This window comes from Plecotus auritus (genome assembly GCF_963455305.1).
Source record: "Plecotus auritus genome assembly, chromosome: 5".
Lineage (NCBI taxonomy): Eukaryota > Metazoa > Chordata > Mammalia > Chiroptera > Vespertilionidae > Plecotus > Plecotus auritus.
In genome coordinates this window covers 103,521,750-103,544,479 of record NC_137776.1, presented here as the reverse complement: position 1 = coordinate 103,544,479, position 22,730 = coordinate 103,521,750, and the positions used below count along the sequence as shown (strand labels likewise).

Genomic DNA, 22,730 nt, shown 5'->3' with positions numbered 1-22,730 from the left:
ACCACCACAGGCCCCTCCCCCAGGCCGCCCCATGCCCCAAGGGAACCCCCACCTTGATCCGGGACACCCTTCAGGGCAAACCAGCTGACCCCACCCGTGCACCAGGCCTCTATCCTAACAATAAAAGAGTAATATGCGGATTGACCATCACTCCAACACACAAGATGGCTGCCCCATGTGGTCAAAGATCCTGCACCCATGTGGACACAAGATGGCCACCACAAGATGGCCAGCAAGGGAGGGTAGTTGGGAGGGACCAGGTCTGCAAGGGAGGGCACTTGTGGGCGATCAAGCCTGCAGGGGAGGGCAGTTAGGGGTGACCAAGCCGGCAGAGGAGGGAAGTTGGGGGTGACCAGGCCTGCAGGGAAAGGCAGTTGGGAGGGACTCAGGCCTGCAGGGGAGGGCAGTTAGGGGTGACCAGGCCTGCAGGGGAGGGCAGTTAGGGGTGACCATGCCTGCAGGGGAGAGCAGTTGGGGGTGACCAGGCCTGCAGGGGAGGGCAGTTAGAGGAAAACAGGCTGGCAGGGGAGCAGTTAGACATGAATCAGGCTGGCAGAGGAGTGGTTAGGGGGTGATCAGGCTGGCAGGCAGAAGTGGTTAGGGGCAATCAGGAAGGCAGGCAGGCGAGCAGTTGGGAGCCAGCAGTCCTGGATTGGGAGAGGGATGTCCGACTTCCCATGTAGGCCCTGTTCCCGGTGGTGGGATCGGGCCTAAACGAGCAGTCGTACATCCCTCGAGGGGTCCCAGATTGGAGAGGGTGCAGGCTGGGCTGAGAGACCCCCAGCCCCCGTGCACAAATTTCGTGCACCGGGCCTCTAGTGATATATATATTACAACATTGATGAACCTTGAACACACAATTCTAAATAAAAGAAGCCAGACAAAATGGGCTGTACATACATGATTCCATTTATATGAAATGTCCAGATCAGGAAAATCTATAGGAGCAGTAGAATTATGGTTGTCAGGGGGCTGGAAAAAAGGGAATGGGGAGTGACTGCTAATGTGTACAGGCTTTTAGAGGATGGGGAGGGAGCATTGATGAAAAAGTTCTGGAATTAGCATAGTGACAGTTGCACAACTTTGTGAATATACTAAAAGTCACTGAATTGTACAGTTTCAAAGGATGAACTTGGTACTGTGTGAAATTTACCTAAAAAACATAATTATTTTTAAAGTAACGTAGTGTCATGGGTAGTAATATGTATACTCATGTTAATGTATGGTAATTATTTCTAGAGTAGACTTCTCTTTGAGGATAATAATTTTGATTTCTCTTGCAGCAACAAAATGGTTCAACAAGTTCCAGAAAACATCAATTTTCCTGCTGAAGAAGAGAAAATCTTGCAATTCTGGTCCGAATTTAATTGTTTTCAAGAATGCCTAAAGCAGTCAAAACATAGGCCAAAGTATGTCGATTTCTTGGAAAAGATAGAGTCCTTAAGACTAGTCATTTCTTAAACTGTGTTCAATTAAGGCAGGAACTTTTTATTCACCTTGTAGTACCAGAGTCTCCTAGCTCTGTATAGTAGGTACTCTCAGTTGTAACTATACATTGAATGAATGAATTCTTAATGATTATATTAGAATCAGTTTAAGAGTTCTGAATAGATTATCTTGAATGGTCTAATGAAATTCAGATGTGAAACGCTATTTAAATTTGGACCACTATTGAATAGAGTTTATATATCACACTCTTCTTTCCACTTTTTTTTTAATAAATCTTTATTGTTCAGATTATTACAATGGTTTGTCCTTTCCCCCCCTCCCCATAGTTCCCCTCCCCCGGTTCCCACCTCACCCTCTGCCCTTACCTCCCACCACTGTCCTCATCCATAGGTGTACCATTTTTGTCCAGTCTCTTCCTGCACCCCCCACACCCTTTTCCCCCTGAGAATTATCAGTCCAGTCCCTTTCTATGCCCCTAATTCTATTATATTCACCAGTTTATTCTGTTCCTCAGATTTTTAATTCACTTGATTTTTAGGTTAACTTGTTGATAGATAATGTATTTGTTGTTCATAATTTTTATCTTTACTTTTTTCTTCTTCCTCTTCTTAAAGAGTACCTTTCAGCATTTCATATAATACTGGTTTGGTGGTGATGAACTCCTTTAGCTTTTTCTTATCTGTGAAGCTCTTTATCTGACCTTCCATTCTGAATGATAACTTTGCTGGGTAGAGTAATCTTGGTTGTAGGTTCTTGCATTTCATCTCTTTGAATATTTCTTGCCACTCCCATCTGGCCTGCATAGTTTCTGTTGAGAAATCAGCTGACAATCATATGGGTGCTCCCTTGTAGTAATTAACTGTTTTTCTCTTGCTGCTTTTAATAATATCTCTTTGTCTTTTGCTCTTGGCATTTTAATTATGATGTGTCTTGGTGTGGTCCTCTTTGGATTCCTCTTGTTTGGGGTTCTGTGCGCCTCCTGGACTTGTAAGTCTATTTCTTTCACCAGGTGGGGTAAGTTTTCGGTCATTATTTCTTCATATAGGTTTTCAGTATCTTGCTCTCTTGTCTTCTTCTGGCACCCCCATAATTCTGATGTTGGTACCCTTGAAGTTGTCCCAGAGGCTTCTTACACTATCTTCAACTTTTTTTTGGATTCTTTTTTCTTTTTGCTTTTCCGGTTGAGTGTTTTTTGCTTCTTTGTATTTCAAATCTTTGACTTGATTCTTGCATTCCTCTAGGCTGCTGTTGGGTCTCTGTATAATATTTTTTATTTCAGTCAGTTTATGTTTAATTTCTAGTTGGTCCTTTTATCTTGGAGAGTCTCACTAAATTTCTCGGCCTTTTTTAGGATATTCTTGAAAAACCTTATAACCGTGGTTTTGAATTCTATATCCAGTCGTTTGCTTTCCTCCATTTCTTTCGTTTGTGATCTGTTTCTTTTTCTCCGCATTTTTGTTGCTTCCCTGGGTTGGTAGGGTAGCTTTGTGTGCTAGGTTTCCTGTATGGCCCAGTGGCTCAGCCTCCCCAGTTAACCTGAGGTGGACACTCTTGGTGCACCCTTTTGTGGACTGTGTGTACAGCCTTGTTGTAGTTAAGTCTTGATTGTTGTTGGTATCACTGGGAGGAATAGACCTCCAGGCCAGTTGGTTGTAAGGATCAGCTGTGTCTACGCTGGGAGAAGTTCGGTGCTGGAAACAGCTTTATAGGATTAGACTTGCCAGATTGTAAAAGCCTCTGTGCTCAGCTTGGATGGGGCGGAGTCTCAGGGCGGATCAGACAGTCTTAGCTTCCCGTCAGCCCTGCCCTTGCACGCGCGCTTCCAGACCTCTGCCTTCCGCGACTCCGCTGAGTTTCCGCCTGACAGTCCAGATTCACCCTGTAAGAGCGTGGGTCCCCAGGGGCTCGCCCGGAACTGGGGTTCAGTGCAGTCGGAACTAGGGTTCAGTGCAGTCAGGAGATTCTGACTCCCTTCTGCTAGGGAATGCCTGCGGCAACGTCCACATTCAGCTTTCTCTGCGAGCACTCGCATGCGCGCGCGGGCAACCAGACCCACTGCGGCTCCCCCGGGTCTCCGAGTCTTGGTGTGCCTTTCTCTCTACCTGACAGTCCAGTCTCCCCCTGTATGAGCCTGGGTCCACAGGTTTTCGCCTGGAACTGGGTTTCAGTGCAGTCGGAACTGGGTTCAGTGCCGTCGGGGGCTTCCTTCCCCCTCCCGCCAGAGAAAGTCAGCCAGGCACTCAGCCGCCCTTTCTCTCTGAGTGCGTCTCCGTATCTCAGCCCTTTGCCCCTCCTCTGATTCTCCATGAGCTTTCCTCTTTCCTTCTAATTGTAGAATTTCCACTCAGCCAGCCTTCCTGTGGTTATGAATGATGTCCGTTCTGTCTTTTAGTTGTAGTTTTGAAATTGTTGTGCGAGGCAGCAGTTTAGGTGCTTACCTATGCCACCATCTTAGTTTCTCTCCTCTTTCCACTTTTCTTATTACGACCTCATTAATTACACTAGCCTTCTGTTAGGGTGCCTCCTGCCTATAGTCTCCCTTCACCTAATGACCAGTTTTGTTTTGTTTTTAACCATGTGTCTGCTGCTCAAAACCTTTATGAGATAGGCATTTGGTGTCCTATTTCACCGATGAATAGCTTTATCTTTTAGCATCAGGATGAATAACCAGTGAAGAATGGGTGGCCCAATGGAGGCCTCTTCAGCTACCCATAACTAGCTTTTTGGAAGGCAGGACCTGCAATAAATATCTAATCATTTATCTGAATTTATCCACTCATCTACTGATGGGCACTTAGCCAGTTTCCAGATCTTAGCTGTTGTGCTGCTATGAACATAGGGGTGCATCCATTCTTTCTGATTGGTGCTTCAGGTTTCTTACGATATATTCCTAGAAGTGGGTCACTGGGTCAAATGGGAGTTCCATATTTAATTTTTTGAGGAAACTCCATACTGTTTTCCATAATGGCTGCACTAGTCTGCATTCCCATCAGCAGTGCACAAGGGTTCCCTTTTCTCCACATCCTCACCAGCACTTGTCATTTGTTGATGGTAGCCATTCTCACAGGTGTGAGGTGATACCTCATTGTCATTTTAATTTGCATCTCTCTGATGATCAGATTTAGAGCATTTTTTCATATATCTCTTTGGCCATCTGTATGTCCACTTTGGAGAAATGTCTATTTAGGTCCTTTGTCCATTTTTTAATTGCATTGTTTGTCTTCCTTTTGTTAGTTTTGTGAGTTCCTTATATATTTTAGATATTAACCCATTATCAGATGTATCATTGCCAAATATGTTCTCCCATACAGTGGGCTCCCTTTTCATTTTATCAGTGGTTTCTTTTGCTGTGCATAAGCTTTTTATTTTGATGTAGTCCCATTTGTTTATTTTCTCCTAGTTTCCTTTGCCCGAGAGATGTATCCATAACCATATTGCTACGAGAGATGTTAGAGATTTTGCTGCCTATGTTTTCTTATAGGATTTTTATGGTTTCACTAAATACATTTAAGTCTTTTATCCATTTTGAGTTTACTCTCGAGTATGGTGTTACTTGGTGGTCTAGTTTCATTTTTTTGCATGTATCTTTATAATTTTCCCAACACCATTTATCGAAAAGACTGTCTTGACTCCATTGTATTCTCTTGACTCCTTTGTCAAATATTAATTGAGCGTAATGGCTTGGGTTGGTTTCTGGGGTCTCTTTTCTGTTCCATTGATCTATATGCCTGTTCTTGTGCCAGTATCTGCCTGTTTTGAATATGGTGACTTTGCAGTATAACTTGATATCTGGTATTGTGATTCCTCCAACTTTGTTCTTCTTTCTCAAGATTGCTGCGAATATTTGGAGTCTTTTTGGTTCCATATAAATTTTTGGAGTATTTGTTCTAGATCTGTGAAATATGCATTTTGTGTTTTAATTGGAATTGCATTGAATCTGTAGATTGCCTGGGGTAATATGGACATTTTAATGTTAATTCTACCAATCCATGAACATGGAATACTCTTCCACTTGTTTATATTTCTCTTTATCTTTTTTTTTCAATGTTCTGTATCTTTCCAAGTACAAGTCTTTTGCCTCCTTGGTTTATTCTTTAGTTATCTTAATTTTTTTGTTGTAGTGGTAAATGGGAATGTTTTGTTTAGTTCCTCTTTCTGAGAATTCATTATTGGTGTATAAAAAAGCCATAGACGTTTGGTTTTTGTTTTTTTTTTTTTTTTAATATATTTTATTGATTTTTTACAGAGAGGAAGGGAGAGGGATAGAGAGTTAGAAACATCGATGAGAGAGAAACATCGATCAGCTGCCTTCTGCACACCTCCTACTGGGGATGTGCCCGCAACCCAGGTACATGCCTTTGACTGGAATCGAACCCGGGACCCTTCAGTCCGTAGGCCGACGCTCTATCCACTGAGCCAAACCAGTCAGGGCAGATGTTTGGTTTTGATTTTGTATTCTGCTACATTGCCAATTTCATGTATTTATCTGAAATCAATAAAAATTTTAAAAAAATAAAACAGATTTTAGTCACACTTTTTATTTTTTTAATATATATATTTAAATATATTTTTATTGATTTCAGAGAGAAAAGGTGAGGGATAGATAGATAGAAACATCAGTGATGAGAGAGAATCTTCGATGGGCTGCCTCGTGCATGCCCCACCCGGGGTATGGAGCCCGCAACCTGGTCATGTGCCCTGACCGGGAATTAAACCGTGCCCTCCTGATTCATAGGTCCACGCTCAACAGCTGAGCCACACCAGCCAGGCATTACCCGCTTTTCTTTCTGAATACTCCACTGAGACAGTTGCCATCTATTAAACAGTGTCCTACATTTTTATTTTAAAGTAATCACATATTTGTATTCTTTTTGTTAGATTTACTTTCTATGATGGACCTCCTTTTGCAACTGGACTGCCTCACTATGGACATATACTTGCAGGGACAATTAAAGATATAGTTACAAGATATGCTCACCAGAGTGGGTTTCGTGTTGACAGAAGATTTGGATGGGATTGTCATGGCTTACCAGTGGTATGTTTGATTCACCAGGCTTATGTTTTGATTTTTTAATAAGCATTAGATTTCATCATATAATCTATATTAGTATGATGAATATTTACTACTAGAGGCCCGGTGCACGAAATTTGTGCACGGGGGTGGGGGGGTGGGGGTTGGGGGTCTCTCAGCCCAGCATGCACCCTCTCCAATCTGGGACCCCTCGAGGGATGTACGACTGCCCATTTAGGCCCGATCCCACCACCGGGAACAGGGCCTACATGGGAAGTCGGACATCCCTCTCCCAATCCAGGACTGCTGGCTCCCAACTGCTCGCCTGCCTGCCTTCCTGATTGCCCCTAACCACTTCTGCCTGCCAGCCTGATCACCCCCTAACCACTCCTCTGCCAGCCTGATTCATGTCTAACTGCTCCCCTGCCAGCCTGTTTTCCTCTAACTGCCCTCCCCTGCAGGCCTGGTCACCCCTAACTGCCCTCCCCTGCAGGCATGGTCACCCCTAACTGCCCTCCCCTGCAGGCCTGGTCACCCCCAACTGCTCTCCCCTGCAGGCCTGGTTCCCCCCCAACTGCCCTCCCCTGCAGGCCTGGTCACCCCTAACTGCCCTCCCCTGCAGGCCTGGTCGCCCCCAACTTCCCTCCTCTGCCGGCTTGGTCACTCCTAACTGCCCTCCTCTGCAGGCTTGATCGCCCACAAGTGCCCTCCCTTGCAGACCGGGTCCCTCCCAACTACCCTCCCTTGCTGGCCATCTTGTGGTGGCCATCTTGTGTCCACATGGGGGCAGGATCTTTGACCACATGGGGCAGCCATCTTGTGTGTTGGAGTGATGGTCAATCCGTATATTACTCTTTTATTGTTAGGATAGAGGCCTGGTGCACGGGTGGGGGCCAGCTGGTTTGCCCTGAAGGGTGTCCCGGATCAGGGTGGGGGTTCCCTTGGGGCGTGGGGTGTCCTGGGGGAGGGACCTATGGTGGTTTGCAGGCCAGCCACGCCCCCTGGTGACCCAAGTGGAGGCCCTGGTATCTGGGGTTTATTTATCTTATACAATTGAAACTTTGTAGCCTGGAGCAGAGCCAAGCCTTCTGCTTGCTCTGTGGCAGCAACCATTTCTGTTGGGATTTATGTGTCTTCTATAATTGAAACTTTGTAGCCTTTATCGGAGGCCTGGGTCAGTCAGGGCTGCAGAATCTTGGCTTCCTCCATTGCCGCGGGCAACCCTAGCCTCCTGCTCTTTCCAGCTCCGTGGCTGCCGCCATTTCTGTTTGGGTTTTATGTAGCTTCTATCATTGAAACTTTGTAGCCTTGAGTGGAGGCCTAGGCCGGCAAGGGCAGGTGGAAAGCTTGGCTTCCTACATTGCCAGGGCAACCCAAGCCTTCCTGCTCTCTGTGGCCATAGCCATCTTGGTTTGGTTTATTTGCATATTCTCTCCTGCTTGGCTTGTGGGCGTGGCTTGTGGGTATGACAGAGTGAGGGTTAATTTGCAAATTACTCTTTTATTAGATAGGATAATCAGACTTTTTCTTCATTTCTATAACATTTATAGTTCATTTTCTCTAGATTTTTTAAGAACTTATTTTTAAATGTTTTATTTTCTAGAGTTCAATTGCATTTTATTTTATAGGGCAGGGTTGTTAACAATGTTATTATAAATTTTCAGGAATATGAAATAGATAAGATACTAGGAATCAGAGGACCAGAAGATGTAGCCAAAATGGGGATTGTGGAGTACAACAATCAGTGCCGAGCAATTGTGATGAGATATTCTACTGAATGGAAGGTAGGTTCAGTTATTTTCAGTAGACTTGACAAAAACTTCTAGTTTAAGTGGATGTTGAAGTGGCTTATGGTCCTTTGTGCATTTTATGATGCTCCCCAAAGTATGGCTGTCCATGTAAAGTTGTAACTTAAGGTGTCAGCCATTCCTTTTTAAAGGAGTGTTTTGCTTCCACCTCCAACCTTAGTGCATAGACTAGCTTAAACTGAAGCCTCTGTTATTTCTATGTGCTTGGTTAATCTTTTATATTTAATCTTTTACCTGCCTACAGTATATGACAGGAATCAGGCAGACCTAGCAAATAGGTTAACTTGAATATTGTAAAAAAGAAAAAGAAAATCAAATGTTAAAATCAGTTCTAATTTGGACTCATTGTTACATGAACTAGAAGTGGTGCTCCCACAGCTGGTACCTGTACCTAACTCTCCAGTGCTGTCAGAGCTCTGCCCTCTCTTTCTTAAGGGCTTAGGAACACAGGTTCTCAGCTCCTTATTTTCTCCCTGGCCTTTTGATTAGTTAGCTTGTGCCACTTAACAGCTTTGTTTTATTTTATTTTTTTATCTTCTCCATCTTACTACTTTGGTTTCCTAAATTTGCTTTTCTTCAGAACTCACTATTCTGCCAGTGGACTCAGGCTTTAAACATTAATCAAATCTACTGTCAAATTCTATCAAGTCTTACCATCTCTTATTTAGTCATTTATTTTCTTTCCTTTTTAAAAAAAATTTTATTGCGTTTTTTACAGAGTGGAAGAGAGAGGGGTAGAGAGTTAGAAATATCAATGAGAGAGAAACATTGATCAGCTGCCTCTTGCACACCCGCTACTGGAGATGTGCCTACAACCAAGGTACATGTCCTTGACCAGAATCGAACCTGGGACCCTTCAGTCCGCAGGCCGACGCTCTATCCACTGAGCCAATCCGGTTAGGGCTAGTCATTTATTTTCATTCCAACAACCTTTCCCTGGTTTCTTGCCTCTTCATTTCGGTAACAATCTCCTAATTGGTCTCTTGCTCATGCTTTTTCACCTTAGCCTGTGAAGTTCTCTCTCCTCTCCCACAGGACTCTGCTCATCTTGCTCTTCTCTGCTCAAAGCATTGAGTAACTTCTCTTCATTGGTGAATAAAATTTTATTTTATGGACCTAAAATATCAAAGCTTCTAAATTTTCTCCTAACTTTCTTTAATTTAACATTCCTTGCCTGGTTACCAGTAGGGAAAAATCCTGATTATAATATGTATGTAGGTCTTCCCCCACCCCCCTTATTTTTAAATTGTTCATTGTGAAATAATTTCAGATTATTAAAAATTGCAGAGTTGTATCAAGCGTTTTCTTTTATCCTTTACTTATTAGCTAACACCTTCAATAACTATAGAACAATTAACAAAAGCAAATTATCAAAATGAAATGAACATTGATACATTAGACCTTTTTCAAATTTAACAAATTCCACTAATTTTTATTTCTGATCCAAAATACAGTTTAGAAGCAGACACTGCATTTAGTTTCATACCTCCGTAGTCTCCTTTAATCTGGAACATGACCTCAATCTTTTTTGTCATTTATGACCTTGTCACTTTTTTTAAATCTTTTAAAAATTTTTAAATTTATATTTTAGAAAGCGGAGAACAGCAATTTTCTTAACCATTTATTCATGCATTCATTGGTTGGTTTTTGAATGTGTTCTGAACCCAAAGCCTTTGTGTATCCGATGATGATGCTCTAACCAAATGAACTATCCACCTAGGGCTTGCCCTTATCACTTTTTTTTTTTTTTAATATATTTTATTGATTTTTTACAGAGAGGAAGGGAGAGGGATAGAGAGTTAGAAACATCGATGAGAGAGAAACATCGATCAGCTGCCTCCTGCACACCCCATTCTGGGGATGTGCCCGCAACCAAGGCACGTGCCCCCGGCCGGAATCGAACCTGGGACCCTTCAGTCTGCAGGCCGATGCTCTATCCACTGAGCCAAACCGGCTGGGGCCCTTATCACTTTTAAATAGTACAAACCAGTTATTTTTTAAAAATTCCCTCAATATCTACTGTTTTTTCATGATTCAGTTTAGGATTTACATTTTTGGAAAAAATGTCTCAAAAGTGACATCATACCCTTAGTCTGTCATCAGGAGGCCTGTGATACTGATAAGTCTCGTTAAGTATGTTAACTTTGGTTACTAAGGTGATCTGTGTCAGGTTTCTTTATTGTAAAGTTGTAGTTTTTCCTTTCTCATTAATATTCTGTGGGGAGATTCTTTGCAAATATCCTGTTTCTCATACTTTAACTCAGTAGTTTTAGTATCCATTAATGATTCTTGCCAGCAACAGTTATAGCTATAGCTTTTGTCGAATGGTAACTTTGGTAGACTTTAAGGGCATATTAATAACTTGCAAATAATTTTTTTTAATGGGATGAATGCCAGAAGAATCTGGTGCTTAATCTTACATAGTATGTTGATAGCAATATAGATTTACCTCAATCATTGATTGTTCTGTTTTCCCAAAATCATTGCATGGGCTGATAAAGAAGTAAAACACATTGATTTACAATAACAAATATTCTCTAACAACTAATATTTATATTTTTAAGTCTACTGTTACCAGACTTGGCCGATGGATTGACTTTGACAATGACTATAAAACACTCTATCCAGAATTCATGGAATCTGTCTGGTAAGTTTATTTGAAATTGTAAATATAATGAATATTCTTGTCATTCCAGAGTGGACAAAAATAGCTCTACAGTTTTTCATATAGAATATAATAATTAGCCTTGGCTGTGTAGGTTAGTTGGTTAGAGCGGTGTCCTATCAGGTTTGATCTTGGTCAGAGCACATACAAGTATTAACCAATGAATGCCTGAATGAGTGAAGCAACGGATTGATCAATCTTTCTCAATTCAATAAATTTTAGAAAATAGGAAAAAAGAAAATACAATAATTAAATAATACAAGTATGAACTGTATTTTGACATACTTGTAACTATAAACCTACTTTTGCCCACCCCTGTATTACATAGTAGAGTAATGATGGGTTTGTTTTGGTGTTTAAAGATTTAAAACTTTTAATTTTTTTATGACATTTTTAGGTTCAGAGCAAAACTAAGAGCACGGTACAGACATTTCCCGTATGCCCTGTGCCCCCACACACATTGCCTTCCCATTATTATGTTTGTTAATATAGAACAGTATGTTTGTTACAATTGAACCTTCATTGACATAATAATCACCCAAAGTCCATAATGTACTTTAGCTTTCACTCTATTTGAACATTCTATGGTTTGGTGTAAATGTGTAATGACATATATGTATCATTTTAGTATCCTATAGAGATTTGTCTTTGAGCCCCAGTTTGATAACAGACCATTTATATTTTTTATTTCACTTAGTGTAAGCAGTTGTATGCACTGATGCAGAAATACCAGTGTATTTGATTACTGCTTGCTGCACAATCTTCTGTGGCCACTGTATATGACAAAATACATAGGTATCTTACTATCAAGAATCCAAAATTAACTAAATTCAAAACTAACCTCTAAGGGACACTAGAATGATAGATGCATGTCATTATACATTTACTCCAAAGCATAGAATATTCAAAAAGAGTGAATGCTAAAGTAAACTATGGACTTTGGGTAAAGATGTAGAGAAAGGGAAGCCTTATGTATTGTTGGTGGGATTGGAAATTGGTGCAGCCACTGTGGAAAGCAGTATGGAGGTTCCTAAAAAATTGAAGATAGAACTATCTTAATGACCCAGCAATTCCCCTTGTGGATATTTAGCCGAAGAAATCCAAAACACTAATTTTAGAAAATACATGCATGCCTCTATTCATTACAGCATTATTTGCAACTAGAGGCCTGGTGCATGAAATTTTGTGCACTGGGGAGTGGGGGTTCCCTCAGCCCGGCCTGCGCCCTCTTGTAGTCCGGGACCCCTCTCTCCTTACCACCCACCTGCAGCAGAGGTGGGAGAGGCTCCTGCCACCACCGCTGCACTCGCCAGCTGTGAGCCCGGTTTCTGGCTGAGTGTAGCACAGCTCAGCCAGAAGCTGAGCTTGCTCCTTAGCGCTGCCTCAGAGGCAGGTCTCCTGCCACCGCCGCTGCACTTGCCAGCCATGAGCCCAGCTTCTGGCTGAGCGACGCTCCCCCTTTGGGAGCGCACTGACCACCAGGACACAGCTCTTGCATTGAGCATCTGCTCACTAGTAGTCAGTGCATGTCATAGCGACGGTCATTCCACCGTTCAGTCAATTTGCATATTAGGGTTTTATTATGTAGGATAGCGAAAGTATAGAAGCAACCTGACTGTCCATTAATAGACAAGTGGGCATAGAAGATTTGATCCTTATGTACAATGACATTTCTCAGCCATTGAGAAAAACAAATAAGATCTTACCATTTTGACAACATGGATGGAACTAGAAGACATTATGCTAAGTGAAATAAATCAGAGAAAGAAATTTACCATATGATTTCACTTATATGTGGAATTTAAAGGACAAAATAAGTCAACAAACTCATAGATAAACAGAACAAACCGGTGGTTGCTAGATGGGAAGGTGAATAGGAGGCTGGGTGAAAGGGTGAAGAGATTATTTGTTAGTTAACAAAATAGCAGTGTAAAGTACAGTATAGGGAATATAGTCAATAATATTACAACAACTAGTGCAGAATGGGCACTAGACTTAGGTTGGGAGATCACTTCATAAATTATAGAAATGTCTTATCACCATGCTGTACACCTGAAACTAATAAAATAATATGTCAACTGTAATTGAAAATAAATTTAAAAGAAATATCAGTTAAAGATATTTGCCAAATTTATTGGTATAACATTTAGGGAAACTAGCTTCTGAAGTTTGTTTTTTTGAGGAATTAAGTCTAAGAGACTATATACTTGAGTTTTATACTGGGAGAAAAGTTAAGTGTAGTTCTATGCCATAACTTATCTATCTCTATATAAAAGCCTAAGCTGGGTTTTACTTATCTATCTCTATATAAAAGCCTAAGCTGGTCGCTATTATGCTCACTGGCCACCAGGAGGCAGGCGCTCAACATAGGAGCTGCCCCCTGGTGGTCAGTGCATTCCCACAGTGAACTGTGGGAGGGCTCCAGCTGACTGTTGGGACCCAGTGCCACTCAGATGGCCTGGCTGGCAAGCGCTGCTGTGACAGCGTGTGTCTCTCCCGCGGACACTCCCCCTGCGCGCCCCTCCCCCATTTGGATCGGGATTCGTGTCAGGACTGACTGGGCGCGAGCCCGCAGCTGCTTCTCGGTCATGGGCGTGCCAGTGTCACCCTAGGACGGGTGTGCAGAGACCTCTGCAGAGCGGCAACAAGCCTACCAAGTAGTGGTGGCGGCAGACGCAGCGGGGCTGGGATGAGCAGGAGCAGCATCCTGGCGGGCTTGGGCTCCTCCCTGGCCACCTGACACTTCGCGCACTACTACATCCCTCAGGGGATGTTGGCCTGCTGGTTTTGGCCCGATAACCCCAGGCCACAGGAAAATCTAGGATGACTCTTATGGATGTTTGCAGTCCTATTAGTACATTTAACTTAAAACAACATGATTAAGTGTTCAATAAAAGTTTTTGTCTAGTTGTAGGAGAGATAGTAATTTTAATCCCAGTGGAATAAAACTGCCCATTATAGTGAAATTTAAGCAATATACCAGAAAACTATTGAAAAACAAAAAATGAAATGCCAGCCATAGTTAAGATATTATTGGAAATCTATTTTTTCAGCACTCCTGAAAAATGTAAATATGTATACAGTAGGTCCTCAGGTTACGTCAGAGATCCTTTCCTACAGTGTGGCATAACGTGATTTTTGCTGTAAGTCAGAACCCACCTACATAAGCACCGACATCACTCACATGGAACACATACACAGCAGTAATGAAGTGAAACAGTAAAAAAGAAAAAAAAATTTTAAAAAAGATAACAATTCCTGACGTTTACTTGTGGTAAATAAATAATAAAAAACATGAAGCACATGTATACATATGTCGAAATGACGGAACTTTTTTTTTAAATGGGAGATGGCGACGTAACCATGAAACGACATCCGTTGAGTCTGATGTAACCCAAGGACTGCCTGTACTGAAATGTGCAGTTTTGCATAATTGGTACCTTACTGTACATTATGGTGCCAGTAACTTTTTTCAGTCAACATTAAGTTATGCACATGTTTCCATGTCAACAGATATTAGCACTTTCATGTCTACATAAAGTCTCATTCTGATCTGTTGTAATTTACCAGTGAATCTTCAGTTGAGAGACATTGTGTTTTCATGTCTTTGGTTAACACAAAGTGTATAAATAAAACCTGGCATAAATATTTGTCTTTGGGGAAACAGAATTTTGGTTATATAATTACTAGAGGCCCGGTGCACAACATTCATGCACTGGGGGATGGAGGGGCCCTCAGCCCGGCCTGCCCCCTCTCACAGTCCGGGAGCCCTTGGGCGGGAGGCGACCTGGCAATCAGAGGAAGGCCATGTCCCCGTCACACTTCTGCTGCTACCACTGCCGGCAGTGCAAGCCTCGGGCGAACCTGGGCGGCTGGGCAGCCACCATCTGAGGCTTGCCTGTGCCTTGGGCCGGCCCTAGGTGGCTGGGCATCCAACATCCAAGGCTTGCTTGCACCTCAGGCGTCAGCTGGGCAGCTGACATCCAAGGCTTGCCTGTGCCTCAGGCCGGCCCTGGGTGGCTGGGGGGCTGAGGGCGGGTCTGGCCACACCATGTGCCTGCCACTTTCCCCCCCTCCCGCCCCCCTCCGGCTGGGCTGAAAGGACTGTGGGACTCCGCGGCATGCGCAAGGAGTGGTGTGTCCGGCCACACTGGGTGCCTGCCACCCCCCTGGCAGGGCTGAAAGAATTGGAGGACTCTGGTGGGGCTGAGGGAACTGGCCACCACCATCTTTGTGACAGTGTGACCGTCAATTTGCACATTCCCTCTTTATTAGATAGGATTCTAAAATGTCTCTTTACTTGATAGGTGGGTCTTCAAACAACTTTATGATAAAGGCCTTGTTTATAGAGGAATGAAAGTCATGCCTTTTTCCACTGCATGCAACACTCCGCTTTCCAACTTTGAATCTCACCAGAATTACAAGGTATGTAAAAGATCCTTGGGCATTAAGTTACATACATGGAAGGTAAATGGTGTGGTGACCAAAGTAATAGTCCCAATGTAGAGTGTCAGCCTAGGGAGGCTTGTTAATTTGATCATTCATCCTTCATGTTGGTAATGTTGTCAGTCACTGAACCAAGGCTCTTCGAAATTTAAAAACAAGGGATCTCCCCCCGCACCCCATGAGATTTGTTAATGATGTGTCTTACTGTGATAGGTTTTGCTTGTTTTGACCATGTTCGTGCTTCTCTTAGGTTTACAAGTTCATCTCTGCCCTGTTTCCCTCCAATCACTGTTTCACAAGGGTTGTTGGTTTTGGTGATTTTTATCCCTCATCTGGGATCTCATAGTTCATTTATTTGGGAAAAATTCTGATTAGGGATTGGTGCATAGAATTATGAGCTTTTCTGTAATGAATGGAATTTCCTGTCGGTATGATAGAAGAGTTTAGACATGCCTGGCGTTTATAAAGTACTAGAGGCCCGGTGCACGATCGGCGTCGGGGAGGGCCGCGGGAGGTTGACCAACCATGGAGGAACTGTGGGAGGGCTCCAGGGCATGTCCAGCCCGTCTCGCTCAGTCCCAATCGGTTGGACCCTAGCAGCAAGCTAACCTACAAGTTGGAGCATCTGTCCCCTGGTGGTCAGTGCATATCATAGCAACTGGTCGACTGTCTGCCCCCGATGGTTAGTGCATGTCATAGGGACTGGTCGACCAGTCAACTGTCTGCCCCCTGGTGGTCAGTGCATGTCATAGCGAGTGGTTGAGTAGCCTTAGCATATCATTAACATATTATTCTTTGATTGGTTGCATAGCAATTATGCTCTTATTCTATAGGATACTCCTTTACCTTATCTAGACAGATAGTAAAAGCAGTAAGTCTTCTGAAACTATCTGTGACCTATATGTTCTCATGTGTGTATATCTAAGAGGTGACTTCATTTCTAAAAATTTATCTAACCCTCTTTGTTTTTAAAGGACATTGATTTTAGGGGGGAATTCTTACTTCATAGCTCAAATTTGAAAATATTAAAACTTGCATTCTGAAAGCACTTGGCATCTTATAGAATGCTTTTCATACATTCAATTTAATCCTTGCAAATTCTACTGAGATGGACATGATTTCTGTTGTCTCCAAAATATGCTGCAATGACAATAGTAAATGGGATTGTTTTCTTACTTTCCTTTCCTGAGAGTTTATTATTGGTATATAAAAATGCCATTGATTTTTTAATATTAATTTTGTATCCTGCTACTTTGACAAATTCATTTATTAGACCTAATAGTTTTTTGATGGAGTGTTTAGGGATTTCTATGTACAATATCATGTTATCTGTGAATAATAATAGTTTTATTTCTTTTCCAATTTGGAATCCTTTCATTTCTTTTTTTTGTCTGATTCCTTAAGAGTGGTAAAGACTGACATCGCCATCCTGTTCCTGATCTTAAGGGAAATGCTTTTAATTTTTGCGTGTCACGTATAATGTTGGCTTTAGGTTTTTCATAAAAGGCCGTTATTATGTTGAGGAATGATCTCCCTAATCCCTCTTTGCTAAGAGTTTTTATCATAACTGGGTGCTGGGTTCTATTTAATTTTTTTAAAATATGTTTTTATTGATCTCAGAGAGAGAGATCAGTGATTAGAAAGAATCATTGAGGCCCTGAACAGTTTGGCTCAGTGGATAAGAGCATCGGCCTGCAGACTGAAGGGTTCGACTCCAGTCAAGGGCATATACCTTGGTTGCGGGCACATCCCCAGTAGGAGGTGTGCAGGAGGCAGCTGATCGATGTTTCTCTCTCATCAATGTTTCTAAATCTCTATCCCTTTCCCTTCCTCTCTAAAAAATCAATAAAATATTTGAAAAAGGAAGAAAGTATTGTTGATTGGCTGCTCCCTGCATGCCTCACACTGGGGATCAATCCGTGACCTCCTGGTTCATAGGTCCATGCTCAACCACTGAGCCACAACAACCAGGCTTGAATTATTTTCTATATCTATTGATATGATCATGTGAGCTTTATATTTTCTTTTATTTATGTGATATATCACATTTATTGAATTGTGAATATTGTACCAGGCTTTTACCCTAAGAATAAATCCCACTTGATCATGGTGTATAATTTTTTTTAATGTATTGCTGGATCCAATATGCTAATATTTTGTTGAGGATTTTACCATCTGTATTAATATGTTGGCCTATAATTTTCCTTTTATGTGATGTTTATCTGCATTTGTATTTAGGACAATGCTGCCCTTGTAAAAAGAGCTTAGAAGTCTTCCCTCCTCTTTAATTTTTTTTGCAATAGTTTGTGGAAGATAGGTGTTAGTTCTTCTTTGAATGTTTGGTAAAATTTTTCTGTGGAGCCTGGCCAGCATGGTTCAGTGGTTGTGGTTCTATTCCCAGTCAGGGCACATGCCCCAGTTGCGGGCTCAGTGCCCAGGGTGGGGCATGGAGGAGGCAGCCAATCAATGATTCTCTCTCATTGATGTTCCTATCTCTCTATCTTCTTTCCTCTCTGAAACCAATACAAAGATTTAAAAATAATTTGCTTGTGGAGCCACCTGTTCCTGGAGTTTTGTTTTCTGAGATTTTTTTAAAATAAGTCTTTATTGTTCAGATTATTACAGTTGTCCCTCTTTTTTTCCCCCCATAGCTCCCCTTTACCTGGTTCCCACCCCACCTCTGCCCTTACCCCCCCCCACTGTCCTCATCCATAGGTATACGATTTTTGTCCAGACTCTTCCCGCACCCCCCATACCCCTTTCCCCCCGAGAATTGTCAGTCCACTCCCTTTCTATGCCGCTGATTCTGTTATATTCATCAGTTTATTCTGTCCATCAGATTTTTTTATTCACTTGATTTTTAGATTCACTTGTTGATAGATACGTATTTGTTGTTCATAATTTTTATCTTTACCTTTTTCTTCTTCTTCCTCTTCTTAAAGAATACCTTTCAGCATTTCATATAATACTGGTTTGGTGGTGATGAACTCCTTTAGCTTTTTCTTATCTGTGAACTTCTTTATCTGACGTTCAATTCTGAATGATAGCTTTGCAGGGTAGAGTAATCTTGGTTGTAGGTTCTTGCTTTTCATCACTTTGAATATTTCTTGCCACTCCCATCTGGCCTGCACAGTTTCTGTTGAGAAATCAGCTGACAGTCGTATGTGTGCTCCCTTGTAGGTAACTAACTGTTTTTGTCTTGCTGCTTTTAATATTCTCTCTTTGTCTTTTGCTCTTGGCATTTTAATTATGATGTGTCTTGGTGTGGTCCTCTTTGGATTCCTTTTGTTTGGGGTTCTGTGTGCTTCCTGGACTTGTAAATCTATTTCTTTCACCAGGTGGGGGAAGTTTTCTGTCATTATTTCTTCAAATAGGTTTTCAGTATCTTGCTCTCTCTCTTCTTCTGGCACCCCCATAATTCTGATGTTGGTACACTTGAAGTTGTCCCAGAGGCTCCTTACACTATCTTCAACTTTTTGGATTTTTTTTTCTTTTTGCTTTTCCGGTTGAGTGTTTTTTGCTTCTTTGTATTTCAAATCTTTGACTTGATTCTTGTGACCCTCTAGTCTGCTGGTGGATCTCTGTATATTATTTTTTATTTCAGTCAGTGTATGCTTAATTTCTAGTTGGTCCTTTTTCATATCCTCGAGGGTCTCACTAAATTTATCGGCCTTTTCTAGAAAATTCTTAAAAAACCTTATATTGAACTCTATATCCAGTCGTTTGCTTTCCTCCATTTCTTTCATTTGTGACCTGTTTCTTTGTCTCTGCATTTTGGTTGCTTCCCTGTGTTGATAGAGTGGCTTTGTGTGCTAGGTGTCCTATAGGGCCCAGTGGCTCAGCCTCCCCAGTTAACCTGAGGTGGACACTCTTGGTGCACTCCTTTGTGGGCTGTGTGCACAGTTCTGTTGTAGTTAAGCCTTGATTGTTGTTGGTATCACTGGGAGGAATTGACCACCAGGCCAATTGGCTGTGAGGATCAGCTGTGTCTACGCTGGGAGAACTTCTGTGTTGGAGACACCCTTATGAGATAAGACTTGCAAAAGCTTCTGTGCTCAGCATGGATGGGGCGGAACAATCAGCCATGGCTTCGTGGGGCGGGATCTCAGGGCAGAGCAAACAGCGATGGCTTCCCATCAGCCCTGCCCTAAGAGGCCCCTGGTTCTCAGTGTGCCACGGTAATCGCTGCAAGCAACTCTGAGAGAAAGCCGCCCTTTAGTTTCACCCACTGCCAGACAGTGCAGTTTCTCCCCAAAAGAGTCTGGGTCCCCAGACTCTCGCCCGGAAGTGGAGTTCAGAGTAGTCTGGAGCTTTTGTCTCCCTCCTGATTGAGAAAGCCAGTCAGCCGCGTACTCAGTTGCCAGCCCTCTCCACACGTGAGTCTCCGTACCTCTGCCTTCCGCAGTTCCTATGAATCTCAGTGTGCTTTTCTCTTTTCTTCTAGTTGTAGAATTTCCATTCAGCCAGCCTTCCTGTGGTTCTGGATGATGTCCGTTTTGTCTTTTAGTTGTAGTTTTGAAATTGTTGTGCGAGGCAGCAGTTTAGGTGTTTACCTATGTTTATCTTGGTTTCTCCTCTCTGTTTTCTGAGATTTTAAAAAATTACTTTCCAGTGTCATTAGTTGCAATTGGTCTATTCAGGTTCTCTGATTCTTCCTGATTCAGTTTTGGAAGATTGTATGTTTCTAGGTATTTGTCCATTTTGTCCATGTTGTCCAAGTTGTTTATAGTATTTTCTTACACTCCATTGTATTTCTGATGTTGGTTTATACTTCACCTCTTTCATTTCCGATTTTACTCTTTGTGTCTTGAATAGTGTGGCTGAAGGTTCATCAATCTTGTTAATCTTTTCAAAGAACCAACTCTTGGTTCATAGATCTTTTGTATTGCTATGAACTTCCTTCTCAGGACTGCTTTCGTTCTGTCCCACAGATTGTGTGTTCATTTTCTTTTTTTCCTGGCAATTTTTCATTTCTTCCTTGGCCTCAATGTAGCCCATTCATTGCTGAATAATATGCTATATGGCCTCCCATGTATTTCAAAATTTTTAATTTTTTTTAATTATAGTTTATATTTAGTATCATGCCATTGTGACCTGAGAAGATGCTTGATATGATTTCACTCTTAAATTTGTTACGACTTAATTTTGTGTCCTAGCACGTGGTCTATCTTTGAGAATGTTCAAATCTTTGTTTATATTATTCTGTAAATATCAATTAAATCTATCTGATCTAGTGTGTCATTTAAGGTGGCTCTTTCCTTGTTGATATTTTGTCTGGAAGATCTATCCAGTAATGCCAGTGTGGTGTTGCAATCACTATAACTAGGTTGCTGTCAATCTCTTTTTTTTTTTTTTTTTTTTTTAAATATATTTTATTGATTTTTTACAGAGCGGAAAGGAGAGGGATAGAGAGCTAGAAATATCGATGAGAGAGAAGCATCGATCAGCTGCCTCCTGCACACCTCCCACTGGGGATGTGCCCGCAACCAAGGTACATGCCCTTGACCGGAATCGAACCTGGGACCCTTCAGTCCCCAGGCCGACGCTCTATCCACTGAGCCAAACCAGCTAGGGCTGTCAATCTCTTTCTTAAAATACGCCAAGATTTTCTTGTTATATTTAGGTGCTCCTATATTGAGTGCATATATGTTTACAAGGGTTATTTCCTCTTAGTATTATGTAGTTACCTTTTTGGGTCTCATTTTATGGCCTTTGTTTTGAAGTCTATTGTCAGATATAAGTATTACTACTCCTGCTTTTTGTTTTTTAATTTACGGAGAATATTTTTTTTGCATCCCTTCACTTTCAGCCTCCATAAATCTTTTTTCCTGAGGTGGGAATCTTGTATACATCATATATATGGGTCATGTTTTTCTTATCTGTTCAGCTTTTGAATCGAGCATTTAATTCATTTACATTTGAGGTTATTGTTCATAGGTAGTTATTTATTGCCATTTTTTCTTTATACTTATGTCCTCTCTAATCTTTTTAAAGCAGTCCCTTTAACATTTCTTGCAATGCTGGTTTGGTGGTAATGAACTCAGTATGTGTGTGTCTGTGTCTCTCACCTTCTATTTTAGATTATAGCCCTTGCTGGGCAAAATGGTCTTGGTTGGAGGTCTTTGCTTTTCATTATTTTGAATACTTCATGCTATTCCCTTCTGGCCTGTAATGTTTCTGGTGCCAAATCAATTGATAGCCTTATGAGAACTTCCTTATAAGGTCACTGTCTTTCTCTCGCTGCCTTTATCATTCTTTCTTTTTCTTTAACCTATTCCATTTTTAATTATGATGTGTCTTTGAATTCATCTTGATGGGTTTCTGTGCTTCCTGAACTTGTGTAATTTTTTTCTTCACTGGGTTAAGGAAGTTTTCTTTCTTGATTTCTTCAAACAGGTTCTCCATCCCTTGCTCACATTCTTCTCCTTATGCGGCCTCTATGGTGTGCATGTCCTTACATTTCATGTTGTCCCAAAGTGCCCTTAACACGTTAAGCGCCAAGCCTGTTTTGTCTACCTTTCTGTTTAGCCCACGATATCTGATTTCACTCATATGCTGGCGGCCGGAGACTAATGAGATCCAAACAGAAAGTATAGTGTCAGTCACCGGTGACTGACATGGCGCTTAATGTGTTAAACTATCCTCATGCTTTTTTTTTTTTTTTTCTCCAATATATTTTTATTGATTTCAGAGAGGAAGGGAGAGGGAGAGAACGATAGAAACATCAATGATGAGAGAGAATCATTGATCGGCTGCCTTCTGCATGACCCACATTGGAGATCAAGCCCACCACCTGGGCATATGCCCTGACCAAGAATCCAACAGTGACCTGGTTCATAGGTTGACACTCAACCACTGAGCCATACTGGCTGGGTTGTCTTCATGCTTTTTAATACTTTTTTCTTTTTGCAGTTCTAATTGGGTATTCTTTTTTTCTTTTTTTAAACATTTATTGATTTTTTACAGAGAGGAAGGGAAAGGGATAGAGAGCTAGAAACATCAATGAGAGAGAAACATCGATCAGCTGCCTCCTGCACACCTCCCAGTGAGGATGTACCCGCAACCAAGGTACATGCCCTTGACTGGAATCGAACCTGGGACCTTTCAGTCTGCAGGCCAACGCTCTATCCACTGAGCCAAACCGGTTTCGGCATTGGGTATTCTTTTCTACCTTGTTTGCAAAATTGCTGATTCAATTCTCAGCTTTATCCAACTTACCGTTTTCTCTTTCAGTGTATTCTTTGTTGTTTTTTTTCAGAGAGGAAGGGAGAGGGAGAGAGAGATAGAAACAACAATGATGAGAAAGAATCATTGATCGGCTTCTTCCTGCATGCCCCCTCCTGGGGATCGA

General features: G+C 41.9%; 1 protein-coding gene across 2 annotated transcripts in view; it reads left to right on the top strand.

Annotated features, from left to right (window-relative positions):
- The window catches only part of IARS1 (isoleucyl-tRNA synthetase 1), a 109,719-nt gene that overhangs the window by 5,735 nt on the left and 81,254 nt on the right, over window positions 1-22,730 (top strand). Inside the window, exons 2-6 of one of the 2 annotated variants that reach the window (XM_080670826.1) lie at window positions 1,284-1,355; window positions 6,328-6,484; window positions 8,125-8,244; window positions 10,833-10,915; window positions 15,241-15,358. In XM_080670826.1, the coding sequence (XP_080526952.1) occupies window positions 8,179-8,244; window positions 10,833-10,915; window positions 15,241-15,358 (267 nt within the window). In that variant the 5' untranslated portion in view covers window positions 1,284-1,355; window positions 6,328-6,484; window positions 8,125-8,178. Of the gene's footprint in view, window positions 1-1,283; window positions 1,410-6,327; window positions 6,485-8,124; window positions 8,245-10,832; window positions 10,916-15,240; window positions 15,359-22,730 lie in introns of both variants that reach the window. The other variant, XM_080670827.1, reaches the window with a different exon arrangement.